Below are 13,932 nucleotides of genomic sequence, written 5' to 3'. Positions count from 1 at the left end.
TATGTACATATGATGTCCTCATGGCGGTGGGAGCTACAAGAAACTGACTGATGCATACCTGAAAGGAATTTGACAACCATGTAGCAACTAAATCTAGGTGTTGCTTAGGAAGGGTATGCTACCATTCTCCCTTTTTGCTTTCATCTCCCAAGCTGTCAATAATCGTATCATACGTACTTGGAATTCCCAAATAAAAATTACTAGCACGTTATTAACAAGTTTAGTTTTTAATATTGATTTTTTCCCCCCCTCAAAGCATAGGATGCCAAATTTAATCATTAAGCATTATTGCTGGTTTCATCCGTCGAGGATGGGGATATTTAAAGCCGATCAAGATAGAAGCATTAACGAATTCTCACCTGATGATTTCAACTAGGGTTATCTGCAACATAATGCATGTTAATTTCACAACAGAGCATCTGCAGGATTTGTATCTCGTTTAAATGAAGGTGTTAAATTTCCATCATCTTGAGTTCACCCTTCCACATCTTTCTTTCTCATTTCCTTCTTAAACTATAAATAAATAAATAGTTTATATAGACAATCACGCATTAACAGGCTGGCAAGCATAATCTTTCTAAAAGTTCGAGGGAAAAATTAAGATAAAAGAGAAATGGTGCAGGGATTCTGGTTTTGTGAAGGGGACGGACTGGCAATTTATATATTTTCCGGACTTCTGGAAGAGACATTCTGTAGTTCATTTTAATCGTCCCCATTTTTCTTTTTTACTATTTTTTTTATAGGGTTGTCTCGGGGTGTTGGGGTGTCGAAACCGTTTGAAAAAGGGCCGAAGTAGGAGCACTTTTGAAAATGTAATTGCGAAGTCATGCAAGAAAAACAGGGATTAAAACCAACCTGAATGAAGTGACGAATTTGATTCTAGAAATGAAAGGGGACTATTTGCGGACTAACTTTTGAATCTCTGTTACCATGAATGCGTAAGCAAGCACTTTTAGACTTTGGCAATGTTTCACCAACCAATTGAGATGGTCCCTCGGACCAGATCACCAGCTGATTTCTGGATTGTTTTGCTGGTCACCCTAGCTTAATGCAATTTGAAGAAACATATTAAACTAGTCAAAAATCAAAATTAGTGACTGGTTTACTAGGGACGTTTTAGCTCCCGCACCCCAACCCCCCCAACAAAACAAAACCAGAGCCCAAAAGAAAAATAGAAATCTTTTGAAAAGTGAATTTCAGGATGCTTCGTCAAAGTAGAACTAATCGTAGGGTAGAAAAGTTTATATGTTAAAAAAAGAAAAGAAAAGAAAAGAAAAGAATGGTGTGTGTTTAATTTGTGATTTGCATGAAATAACAACCACGAAAAGCAAAAAAAATAAAATAAAAATAGAGGGGAACAAATATATCCACAAGATTTAGAGCAAGCTAAAGCAATTGAGTTGAATGGTTCATATGTCCAAGTCATTAGATGAATAAGGGTGGGTGAAAGGATGGCAGTAAGATTAATTTATGAAATGGAATTGGTGCAGTAGATAAAAATACTTTATGTAATATGCAAGAAACGATAGGCAAACGTTAGTTTTCTGAAGAAAAGCTTGTATTTCAAGGATCCACGAATGATCCATCCATTCACCTACTGAAGATAGAGGACCGGGCAGCAGGCAATGAGGCAATGACCTTTATCACCTATATAAGGTTGGTTAGCCAGTCATGGCTGACAGCCCGAGCGCAACCGCAACGACGCTAAAAACCACTGAAGTTACACAGAGACAAGACAGCAAAGAAGACGTAGATGGGTGGCTACTCCTCCTCCTGGGTTCAAATTTTGATCCTGGCATTTTTCTTATTTCCTGCACTCGTCCACTGCAGAGTTCGCCACTACAAATTCGATGTAAGATAACATTTTTTTAAAAAAAAATGCCCACACACACACACACTAAACCAGTACTTCAATTTGATGTAGATCATACTTATTGCTGCATGCCCATGCAAAAATGTAGTTTTTTTTTTCTTTAAATGCATATTATCCACATGAATTTTAGACTGAAGAAATCAAATTGGGCAAATGTACTTCAGCATTAGTTATCGAACTTGTATTTGAATTTTTGAAATAAATCCCGCCGGGGTGGAGGGAATGATGAAGCTTTGTTTTCCCACTTCTGGTAACGAATTTTCAGAAAAACGATAGTATTTGGTAGTGAGAGCGTAGGGTGGTGCAAATTGGGTATTTAGTAGTCTCTCCAGCGTAGGCCTTTGCAGCTGTAATTTGGTTGGGATTACTTCTGTGAGCAGGTGGTGCTGAAGAACTTCACCCGCTTGTGTTCAAGTAAGCCCATTGTCACCGTGAATGGAAAGTCCCCAGGACCAGTTTATATGCCCGGGAAGATGACACTGTTCTCGTCAGGGTCGTCAACCATGTCAAGTATAACGTATCAATCCACTGGTAATTAAATCAAGAATCTTGTTTTAGTTGGATCAGTAATGTATATATTATAGTGGTAAATGTTTTGGGATGTCGTATATTTGTTGGAAAAACATGGCAGGCACGGTGTCAGGCAGCTTCGGACAGGATGGGCAGATGGACCTGCATACATTACACAATGCCCAATCCAGCCAGGGCAAAGCTACGTATACAACTTCACAATCACAGGCCAAAGGGGTACCCTACTTTGGCACGCTCATATCTTATGGCTGAGGGCCACCGTACACGGTGCTGTGGTCATTTTGCCTAAGCGTGGTGTGTTGTATCCATTTCCCAAGCCCCATCACGAAAACGTTGTCGTATTAGGTGAGAGAGCTATGTCAATTATCACCATTTTTTTTCTTTTCATTTTTTGTTTTTACTTCACCCCTGACTATACTCAGTCTGAGGAGAAGAACTCTAAAAACCCTCCTCTAATACAGTACCCTACGTTATATTCAGTAAATGTAATGTACACTGAATTCTAAGCATGCAGTCCGGTTGCACTAAAATCAGGGATGGTGGAACTCACCAGTTAAACTTCGAAACTACTGCAGGTGAATGGTGGAAATCAGACACCGAAGCAGTGATCAATGAGGCACTAAAATCAGGGATGGCTCCCAATGTCTCTGACGCTCATACCATCAACGGTCATCCTGGAGCTGTCGCAAACTGTTCATCAGACCAAGGTGGGTTCACGTTGAGCGTGGAACCAGGGAAGAGCTACTTGCTCCGAGTTATCAATGCTGCACTCAATGAGGAACTCTTCTTCAAGATCGCAGGACACACATTGACAGTGGTAGAAGTCGATGCCACCTACGTAAAACCCTTCAAAACCGACACCATCCTAGTCGCCCCTGGCCAAACTACCAACGTCATCGTAACAGCTGACCAGTCCGCTGGCAAATACATGGTTTCTGCCTCTACCTTCATGGACTCTACCATCGCCGTCGACAACACCTCAGCCACAGCCACCTTACATTATTCAGGAACACTTTCCAGTTCCCCTACCACCTTTACCACTGCACCAGCACTGAATGCTACCCCGGTCGCTAACAAATTCACTAATTCCCTCCGAAGCCTTAATTCCAAAAAATACCCTGCCCAGGTTCCGCAGACCGTGGATCACTCCCTTTTCTTCGTGGTGGGTTTGGGGATTAACCCGTGTCCTACTTGCAAAGCCGCCAACGGTAGCCGGGTGGTGGCCAGCGTAAACAACGTCACCTTCGTGATGCCAACCGTAGCGCTCCTCCAGGCGCATTTCTTCAATATAAATGGAGTCTTTACCACCGACTTTCCAGGGAATCCGCCCAGTCCCTTCAATTATACGGGAACGCCTCCAGCAAACCTACAGACTAAGAATGGAACAAAGGTTTACAGACTGCCTTACAATGCCACGGTCCAGGTGGTTTTGCAGGACACTGGAATCGTTGCCCCTGAGAACCATCCAGTCCATCTCCACGGCTTCAACTTTTTTGCTGTTGGCAGGGGTCTAGGGAATTTCAATCCCAAGACAGATCCCAAGAAATTTAATCTCGTTGACCCCGTCGAGAGGAACACCATCGGAGTACCAACTGGTGGATGGGTGGCTATTCGATTCCGAGCAGACAATCCAGGTAATGTTGAACCACCATCTATGTATTTATTTGTTAGTCTTCTAGATATATAATTTTTTTTAATTTACATCATCGTTTTATTTTGTATTGAAATATTGCTTTAATTGTGCGTATTCTCAGGCGTCTGGTTTATGCATTGCCACCTAGAGGTGCACACGACATGGGGGCTGAAAATGGCATTCCTGGTTGACAATGGCAAGGGACCTAACGAGTCTCTTCTACCACCTCCCAGTGATCTTCCTAAATGCTGAGATATCAGTAGTACATCGCGAAGACCAAGTCAGAACATGAATAAGAAGAACACAAGAGGAGGCGCAAGATGAGTTAATTAATACAGATTTTCTTTCGAGATCCCCTGGGTGTACATGTCTTTTGAGTAGAGGAATTTTTTACTCAAGAGATTTTGGTAATTATGCTAAAGGGATTGTATCCAAGTGCTTTTTAAATTTAATCCATGCAAATCATAGCAATGATTTTATTTTATTTTTCACAGCAATGATTATTCCCACGGTGTGCATTAACTATTCTTTAACCGGAAATACTAATAAAAAAAAAAAAAAAAGAAGCCAATCAACAACACCAATTTATTATTGTCTTGATTCATATTAATGATTGAAACGGGCAAAATATATTCGTGTCTTGATTCATAACATTGATTGAATGGGGTTATATCTCTCTCTCTCTCTTCTCTAATGGGAACTGCTGACCATATAAAGGAAAGGAGGATTGAGAATCAAACTAGAGGCGCAAGTCTTTTAAGGTTTTTTCTTTTGTTTGTTTGTTTGTTGGATTAATTTGACTTTCTGTGTGACTTGGGATGGAGTTCTGGGTCTAGGCCTTGGCAGATGGTTGTTGGGCCAGGGTGGTTTGATGTATGGGGTCCGGAGTCCAAAACACTTGTCTGGGTTTAGGTGTGGTTTAATTCAGTGTATCATAAGAGCCCAAGCAGATTTTCGGCACAAATTGCGTCTATTTACTAAGTTGACCACGGGAACGGAATATAATTACAGAGAACACGGGATATTTGCGGAAAGAACGCATTGTAGAATTCACCCTCTTGCAAATCCTCTTGGCATCAAATTCCATCAAAATGTTTGCGAAGTGCGACAGCCCCGATATTCATCATGTAAATATTGAATACCTTTTCCAGTGCATACGTACATATTTTATCATTGTTCGCATTTAAGCATTTCCTTAGTTTAAATTTAGCACCTTTTTTTTTTTACAAGAAAAATGCAACTTTTATTAAGAGGTTTGAACTTTCCTAAGTTTAAATTTACCACCTTACTGCATTTTAATATTAACGTAGAAGTCTTTCCAGAATATTTTTCGCTTAATTGATGAGTGGTGGGTTTATTCGACTCACCCATTTATACCTACTTAAAAATAATTATACATTTAAACTCAATTTTTATTGAGTATTAAGCAAATAAATTTGAGTTTCTTATCAATCTAATAACAATAAAATATCATTATTTCCTGTCAAACAATATTTAAAAAAAAATAAGTAGAATTTTAAGTGAATAAATAGGTAATTGGGTATATCTATACTCATTTATTAAAATAACATAAATGGGTGCCCATTTATATCCATTTAATTGAATTGATCTAATTATTCGATTATGAGCCGTTCAAAATCGTTCACGCATTTCAAACATTTTTCACCGCACAAAAAAACCGGAAAAAGGAGAAGCTAATCAAAAGTTGGATTTCGATTGGAGAGTTGAAATTGATACCATCAAGTTCTTCAACCTTTGTGACGGTACGTAATAGTATATTGACATCTCACATTTCCTATGAGAGCAACTCCAATAGCATGTTATGGGAAGTATAACACCTCCCATGACACAAACTTATTACACGGCTATCCATTGTTGCCGTGGAACGAGCATTACATGCATCATCAAAATGATGGGTGTAAATGCTATTAAAAAGGAGGAAATAGTGAGTCATTTTTTTGCAACGGATAAATTTGTTAAACATAAACAACAGTTAAAATTTCATAGAGCTAGTTAACATTCAATTTTTTTTTCAATGGTCATTTTTGGTTCCCTTTATATAAACACACAAGACACCCAATTTTTTTTTTCATATTTTACTATCTTATTATATTATTTCTCTTACTCTCTCCCTCAACCTCTTTGCACAATTTTCTAAAATTTTAATATTTTTGTGATTATGGATGAAAATTTTAGTAGTTTTAGAAATACGTTGAATACTCTAAATATATAAAATTCATCTTCAGCACAAAAACCACCAAAATTTTCCAAATTACCCAAATCAACTTCGATCCGACTAGGTCGAGCATATTTGGGAACGGTTCGGACTTCGGAGGCAATAACAATGAAAACTAGTATTCATTATGTTATTATTTGTATTTTATTTTTTGAAATTATGTAATATTATGTTATGGAGTTCAATTAATTACATAAAGAATTATTAATTAAGTATGAATTATTATGATATTCTCACATTTGAGGTATTCCATTGTTGTTTAATAATTACATAATTATTTTTTAGAAAATAACGATATATTATTTTTTGAGAGATAGAAAAAGATATATTGTTTAAACTCAGAAATTAATAATATTATTTTTTAGAAAATAAAAAATCCAAAAAGTAAAAAAAATTTAATGAAAGATAATAATTTATTTTTAAAAAAATAATGAAATTATTTTTAAAAAATTATTTATTTATTTACAAGATATGAATTGTGCATTATTAAAATAAATATTTAATTTGATTGTGAATTCATACTATTATAATGTGTAAAATGTAATTCATTATAAATAAAAATATAATAAAAAAGAGTGAAATACTACGTGGTTACACTCTGTAACTGCCCTGAAGACTAGGCAACCACTCCTTAGTAGGTAGACCGTAAGCGTGGTAGAAGCCGTGGGAGGTGAGTAATAAATAAATTAATGAAAACGCCAAGCTGTACGAACCAAGCGGGGGCCCGCATGACCTCATCACCTAACCACATGCCTTTTTTTTTGGAAACGCGGTAGTAGTAGGAATCTTTCCGTTTTTGGAAATTCTGGCCGAGCTCTTATACTTACTATAGTAGTATGCTGCTGCTCCTCACTTTCAGTCCCAGACAACGCCACTGGGTCAATGTTTCAGATTTTTTGCAGAATTTGCTCCAGCTTAGAGGTCAGGAGTAGCATTGGTAAAAGTAAACACAAAGGCTTAAGTTATTATTTTGTTTGGATTGTAAGTTATCTGAGATATTTTTACTGTAACATTTTTTGTGATGTGATGTATGTGAGATAAAAAGGTAATTAGGAAGGTAAAAAGGTGTATTGAAAATTGTAATGATGATGTAAGCAAATATATTTGGAAAAATAAAGGCCAATCCAAACAAACCCAATTATTATTATTGTTTTATCAATTTCCTTTAATTGTAGTACCGGTTAGTAGTGGGGATAATATCAGAAACCTCCCCTGAGATTTTTTGAAATATCACTAAGCTCCCTCCATATTTTGGAAATCTCTCTTACCACCCCTCGAGTGATTGTGGGGTCAGAAGTCACTAGTTGACTTCATCAGTTGCCAATAATACCCTTGTTTCTGCTGTTACCTTATTTAGCTGATAAAAAGGAAAAAAAATTAAAGTAAAGAAATTAAAACAATTAAATATTTTACTCTTAAAGCTTTTTGTGGACATTTTACTCTCAAACAGTCAATTTATAATAAATATATAAATATTTTTAAGTAAAATTCAAAAAGTGTTATAGTAATTTCTTACGAAAAAAACTAGTAAGTTATCTATTTAACATAAATTAAATATTTTTAAAAAAAGAAATATCCCATAAAGTACCAACTCTTTATGGCTTTTCTCTATTACATGAACCAAGTATCAGGTTTGTATGATTATTTTATTCTGAATCATTTAATTTATGTTGAATACATAAATATTTGCAAATAAAATTCAAAAGCCATTACACAAATATTTTTACAGAAATAGCAGTAACCTCCTTTAAATATAAATGAAGTATTTGAAAGTAAAAAAAAATTGTCCATAACATACCAGTTCTTTACGAGTTTCTTCCATTATATGAATAAAGTACTAGCTATTTATGAGCACTTTACTTTAAATCATTTAATTTATATTAAATACATAAATGTTTATAAGTGAAATTCAAAAAGTGTTTCACTAATATTATTATGAAAGGGAAACTAGTAGGTTTTGTATTTAACATAAATTAAATATGTGAAAGTAAAAAAAGAAATTACCCACTTTTTACTAGCTCTTTACGGGTTTCTTCTATTATATGAATAAAGTACTAGCTATTTATAGGCATTTTACTCTGAATCATATAATTTATGTTAAATACATAAATGTTTGTAAGTAAAATTTAAAAAGTGATATACTAATATTTTTACGAAAGGAAAACTAGTAGGTTTTGTATTTAACATAAATTAAATACGTGAAAGTAAAAAAGAAAAAAGAAATTGCCCATAACATATCAACTCTTTATGGGTTTCCTTTATTACACGAACAAAGTAATAGCTATTTATGAGCATTTTGCTCTGAATCATTTAATTTATATTTAATATACAAATGGTTGTAAGTAAAATTCAAAAAGTCTTACACTCATATTTTTACGAAAGAGAAACTGATAGATTTTGTATTTAACATAAATTAATTATGTGAAAGTAATACTCGCAGGTAATTTAATTAGTTTAATTAGTTACTTAATTAAATGCATTCATTTCATAAACCCTAAAGGATGAGTTTAATTAGTTTAATTGTATGAGTGTCCTAATTAAAGGATGAACTAGCCATTTCTTTGCCCAGTTACCTCTCCATCTGCGCAGCTATTTCAAGCGGTAGTTTCACCTTTTAAAGGAGAAACTGGAAGCACTCAAAGTAGCCGTTGCATGTCCAACGGTCATGCAACAGTGCTCATGCCAGAAAAATACTCTCCAATTCACATTTTCCACCTACTGCAACTTTCTTATATCATTGTATCAGTCAACCTAAGGGTATTAAGGGAACTAAAATACTCTCCCTCCTCCAAAATGCATTTTTTATTGTTACTTTTGTTTAGAGGGGCTGACATTGTTAAGAAAATGTCAATTCAAAGGGTGGTAAGAGAGATTTCCAAAATGTGGGGGGAACTAGTGATATTTCAAGAAACCTCAGGGGAGGTTTCTGATATTATCCCTTAGTAGTGTAACAAGTTTCAACAGCTGGATTGAAAGTAACATGATTTCATTTCCAAATACGTATCATCATTCATTAGAAAATTTAAGATGGCAGATGAGCAGACCATAGAGACTACTGCAGAATAATAATAATAGTAATATAAAGCTACAGTTTCACTGCATTCCAGAGTATTGAATTAGTGTATCTATATATATATATTTTTTTTTTCGAAAACGATAACAATTGTATAACCTATTTTATCCTAAATTACAGGAGAGAGGGAGTCTAGAGAAGCTTGTGTTAGGAGTTAGCAGGTACACACAGACTTTACTAAATCAAAGATATGCTTTTCGGACCACTCTTAAATTTTTTTCATTATAGATGGAATTTGAACCCTACTTCCTTGGTGGCCACTGAGCTAATCTCAGTGACTGAATTAGTATATCTATATATTACTCCTACTTTATCATCTAAGCTTTATTTCGTACGCACGGCAAGTACATTGAATCCCACCATAGTGACTGTTTTGTTGATTGTGCTATATTCTTATTGTCTTCGGGCGTTGCACATTTAGAAGTTTGGGCGAGTTTGCGATCGTACACTTATTTATGCATATACCCAATCCTCTTGACTAACGCTAATATCGAATTTACGTAATTTGGAGAGCCCATCATCCTCTGTCTCCAAATAATTTGGAGACAGATCCATCGTAATTCCAAAAAAAAAAAATAAAACCCGGGAGAAGCAAACATTCCTATTTCATTTCTATTTTTTTTTCCCTTTGAGATGAGTCATATTTCATCTCATTTCATGTATAGCTCTCCTTTTGATTGTTATATTTGTTTTTTTTAATAGACTTTTTAGTAGCGTTCGTTTGATATATGAAAGATCTAACGTATTTTTTTTTTGCATTTTGCACTTTATTCCAACCATCAGCCATAAGTGTACGTCCCTGTTACCATCCCTAGTTTAATCCGATGAAATGAAAGGTACGAGTGAGACCCAATAATAAGATAGAACTTTGACCTCGAGGGTAATTCTGTCCCAAGCAGCAAATTTTCTGTGACATTATAGGAAGTGCACTGGCAATAGCAACGCCCCAATTTTATAGTAAAGAAATTGGAAGGAAACCGCCCAGCACTTACTCCATCATTTTTACAAAGCTTTCCTTGAATCGTTTTTAATTTTATGGCTACACAGGAAGAGATGAATAAGCTAAAACATGGGGCAGATCAGGAGCTTCAGCCGTACAAAAAAGGGGATAAGAATACCTACAATTACACCACCGCCATTCCCAAGCCACTTCCAACTTTCTCATTAAGTAAGTATATATATATATATTTTTTTTTCAGCCTTTCAATCACAATGAAAATTCGCTATTTTGCTGCATCCGTTTCAGCAAATGACAGAATTGTCTCTTCGGGCTTTTGATTGGCCAGCTTGCTTCTTTGCCTCCTCTTCACCTTCTCCCTCTTTCTTTTACCTTTTCTAAATTGAGATTTTAGTTGATGAGAACAATTTTGCATTCTTTTTGGGTTGGGCAGCAGTCCCAACCAATTCAGCCAATCACACCTCGACGACCTCCATCTCCCTGCGTCTCCCACCGCCCCATTTCCTTAATACTAGCATAGGTGCTCTGGTATCACTTGTCAGCTGTGGATCACTACGTTTGGTCGCAGAAAGTACAATTACAAGTTGCTGGATCTCTGCGCTCCCAAGTGCTTTTGCTTTCACTTCCCGTCCCTTGAGCACCTTGTGGAACTTTCGTAGCTAGCTAGCAGAGTGCTAGTTTTTCTTGGTTCCTGTCCATCTACGACATACAACTCGAGGGAGAAGGAAACCTTCTACCCAGAAAGAAAAATATAAAGGGAGAAGAAACCCTTTTTCACTTTTTACTGCTCCAAGTCTTTTGGGAATTGGGATCTCCTTGCTTCTTGTCAAGTATAGGTATAGAACTAGCATCTCTTTTCCTCCATTATGCCTTTCTTATCTAAGCATCCAAATTGCAGCTCTATGAATGAACTCATAGGATGTTTTTTCGACTTTTTGGTTTCTTCAGATAGCTTGCTCTTTTGCCTATTCTCTGATTCTGTTCTTGGAGCTTAAACGCTCTCCCTTTCTGTTCTCAGGTGTTAAGGAGTCTTAGGACTAACGTTGAAAATGGGGTTTTATTGAGGGGTGCCCTATCTTTCTTGCCTTTAGGATCTCATAAAGTGCCCTGATGTTTGCCATTGACAATTTACTAACATCTACTTTTTCCAAAGCATATTGAATTCTCCTTGGGCTTTGGAGAATTGAGGGCCCTTTTCAAGATTCCCTCACCTCGTATAACCGTGTCCAAAAGGTATTCAGATTCTTTTCACATAATGCCTGTTGATTAAATGCTCATCTGGCCCTAGAACCAGAAACCACTACTTCCTCCGCATTTCCTCTCTGGGTTCTCCCGAGGGATTGTTTCCTCGGCTAAATTTTCCATCGATTCTCTCTTCCAGCCTTTTTGTCGCCAAAATCTTTTTTTTTTAGCTCTGATGAGCCGAGGGATGGAAATTCTCTCTCCCTCGCCCTATCTCGGGAACTCCAGTTGGTTGTTTGAGGAAAGCAAAGGAGCAAAATGGACACCAGAAGAGAACAAGAGGTTTGAGAATGCGCTGGCTTTATTTGACAAGGATACCCCGGATAGATGGTTCAATGTGGCCACTATGATCCCGGGTAAGACCGTGAGTGACGTGATCAAACAATACAGAGAATTGGTTGACGATGTTGGTGACATTGAGGCTGGTTTAATACCCATTCCTGGGTACACAGGTGACTCTTTCACGTTAGAGTGGGTAAACGATCACGACTATGACGGCCTGAAGCAATTCTACGGCCCAGGGGGAAAGCGAAACTCATCCAATCGCTATTCTGATCATGAAAGAAAGAAAGGTGTGCCCTGGACAGAGGAAGAACACAGGTGATTTAGCTCCAACGCCATATAGCCTCGTCTCCCAGTCTTTATTTTCAAACTGCAGCTTAAACATGCCCAGATTCTATGGCTTATAGCTTCTTTGTAGCGCTTAATTGAAATGGATTTGATTTTGAAACCGGATCATCAAACATAACTCGTCGAAGTATAGAGTCAACTAGCTACAAGATTTGGAAAACCATGACCACCAGTCAGTCTCTTCGTGCCGAAATTTTGTTTAAGATTGTTTTCAAAACCTCAAGTTGTTGATTTTAGATATTCTTTCTTCCCCTCCTCCTGGCTAATAGTAATACACGAATTAATCTATTGATTTTGAACCGTCAGGCAATTTCTTTTGGGTCTCAAGAAATATGGTAAAGGTGACTGGCGAAATATATCTCGCAACTTCGTGACCACTAGGACGCCGACTCAGGTCGCCAGTCATGCCCAGAAGTACTTTATCAGGCAGCTTTCTGGGGGAAAAGATAAAAGGAGATCAAGCATTCATGATATCACAACCGTAAATCTTGCTGAAAAGAAGTCTCCCTCCCCTGATGATGACAGACCTCCATCGACAGATGAATCGTCCCCAGTTCTTCAGCCATCAGCCAATTCCGATATGAATGGTATCTCCAAAGCATTTTACGACTATAACCCACCAAATCAAGGAGCAACCATGGCATTCCACCTTTCAAACAGCAGCACAACATCAACACCTCATCAGATAATTTCATATGGACAAAGGCCTAGTGATCGTAACACGCATGGCATTGCTTTGCATGGATTCCAGTTTGGAGATGACAATTCATTTTTCCAAAGTTAAGTGCCGCAATACATCATTGAGTCGATGCAGAATGGAAGCCTATTTTACAAGGTTTTGTTTGTCAAAAAGGATGTAAATAGCGTGCATGGACGGTAGTTTGTGTAGCAGACAGAGATAATCAGAGGCCACACTGGATTTTTAATTAGGTCATTTAAAAGGGTCGTAGCTTGAAGGGAAGTTCATCTTCGTCTGCTATCCTCCCTACTTTCTGGCTTCGTCCTCTCCGGACGTTCGCATACATAGCTAAGACTGCGGCATGGAAAAAAAAGGCGTTGCTGTGCTTCGCTTTTTTAATTAGCAGGTGTACACGTTCCAATTCCAAACAACGTTGACCTGACCGAATGTCATCTAGATGATGAACCTTCCACCACATGATTCAAGGCTTTAGAAGCTGTTGGAATTGGAGTACTTCAATTAAAACTTGTCCATACGATTTTTCAATCTAGGATGACATTCGGAACTCAAACTAGATTTTCTCTGCCGACTTCTGGTAGGTGTCTGTGGAACAACATTTGTTATCCACAAACAATTCATCAGCACCCCAATAAAATGAACTAAATCTAGCCGGTCTTGGTCTTATCTTATCACTTATGTGTGAAAGTGAAAGGTCCATTTGCGCGTCAAACTCCACGTTGTCGTCTAAACAGGAAGAAATCAATAAAATGCATACAATTATTAAGGAAACAGTACAAGGGCCTGGTTGGGTTGGGAACGGGGAACGCTATTCAAATCTCTGGCCTCGGTGCCTATCCATCCATCCATGAAGAGAACCCAACTGCTTCTCCTGCTGTTGTTATGACGAGGCAAGAGCGGACTTAAGCATCCATACCCATAATTATAAGAATAGAATCAAGTCTGAGAACCACTTCTGATCTGACCATTTTCCCCGGTCACCGACCCGACAAAGACAAACATCTAATGCTTTCCATCCTCATCTCTTTTTTGGTGTTGTCTTGCTGGCGATGATTCTCT

The 13,932-nt window shown here is 37.3% G+C and overlaps 1 protein-coding gene and 1 pseudogene across 2 annotated transcripts; both read left to right on the top strand.

Annotated features, from left to right (window-relative positions):
* Window positions 1-1,671: 1,671 nt before the first annotated feature.
* LOC113697492 (laccase-4-like) lies at window positions 1,672-4,521 on the top strand (annotated as a pseudogene).
* Window positions 4,522-10,514: 5,993 nt separating this feature from the next.
* Window positions 10,515-13,401, top strand: LOC113695179 (transcription factor DIVARICATA). 2 transcript variants are annotated; one of them, XM_027214184.2, is made up of 3 exons: window positions 10,516-11,140; window positions 11,323-12,146; window positions 12,483-13,401. In XM_027214184.2, the coding sequence occupies exons 2-3, from the start codon at window positions 11,722-11,724 to the stop codon at window positions 12,958-12,960; spliced, it is 903 nt and encodes a 300-aa protein (XP_027069985.1). In that variant the 5' UTR covers window positions 10,516-11,140; window positions 11,323-11,721; the 3' UTR covers window positions 12,961-13,401. The 2 variants fall into 2 exon arrangements, with proteins under 2 accessions (XP_027069984.1, XP_027069985.1); XM_027214183.2 differs by having other exon boundaries at window positions 10,515-12,146.
* Window positions 13,402-13,932: the final 531 nt, after the last annotated feature.

The sequence above is a fragment of the Coffea arabica genome, chromosome 6e, assembly GCF_036785885.1.
Source record: "Coffea arabica cultivar ET-39 chromosome 6e, Coffea Arabica ET-39 HiFi, whole genome shotgun sequence".
NCBI classification, from domain to species: Eukaryota; Viridiplantae; Streptophyta; class Magnoliopsida; order Gentianales; family Rubiaceae; genus Coffea; species Coffea arabica.
The sequence above is the reverse complement of the archived record's forward strand: the minus strand, read 5'-3'. Positions and strand labels throughout refer to the sequence as shown.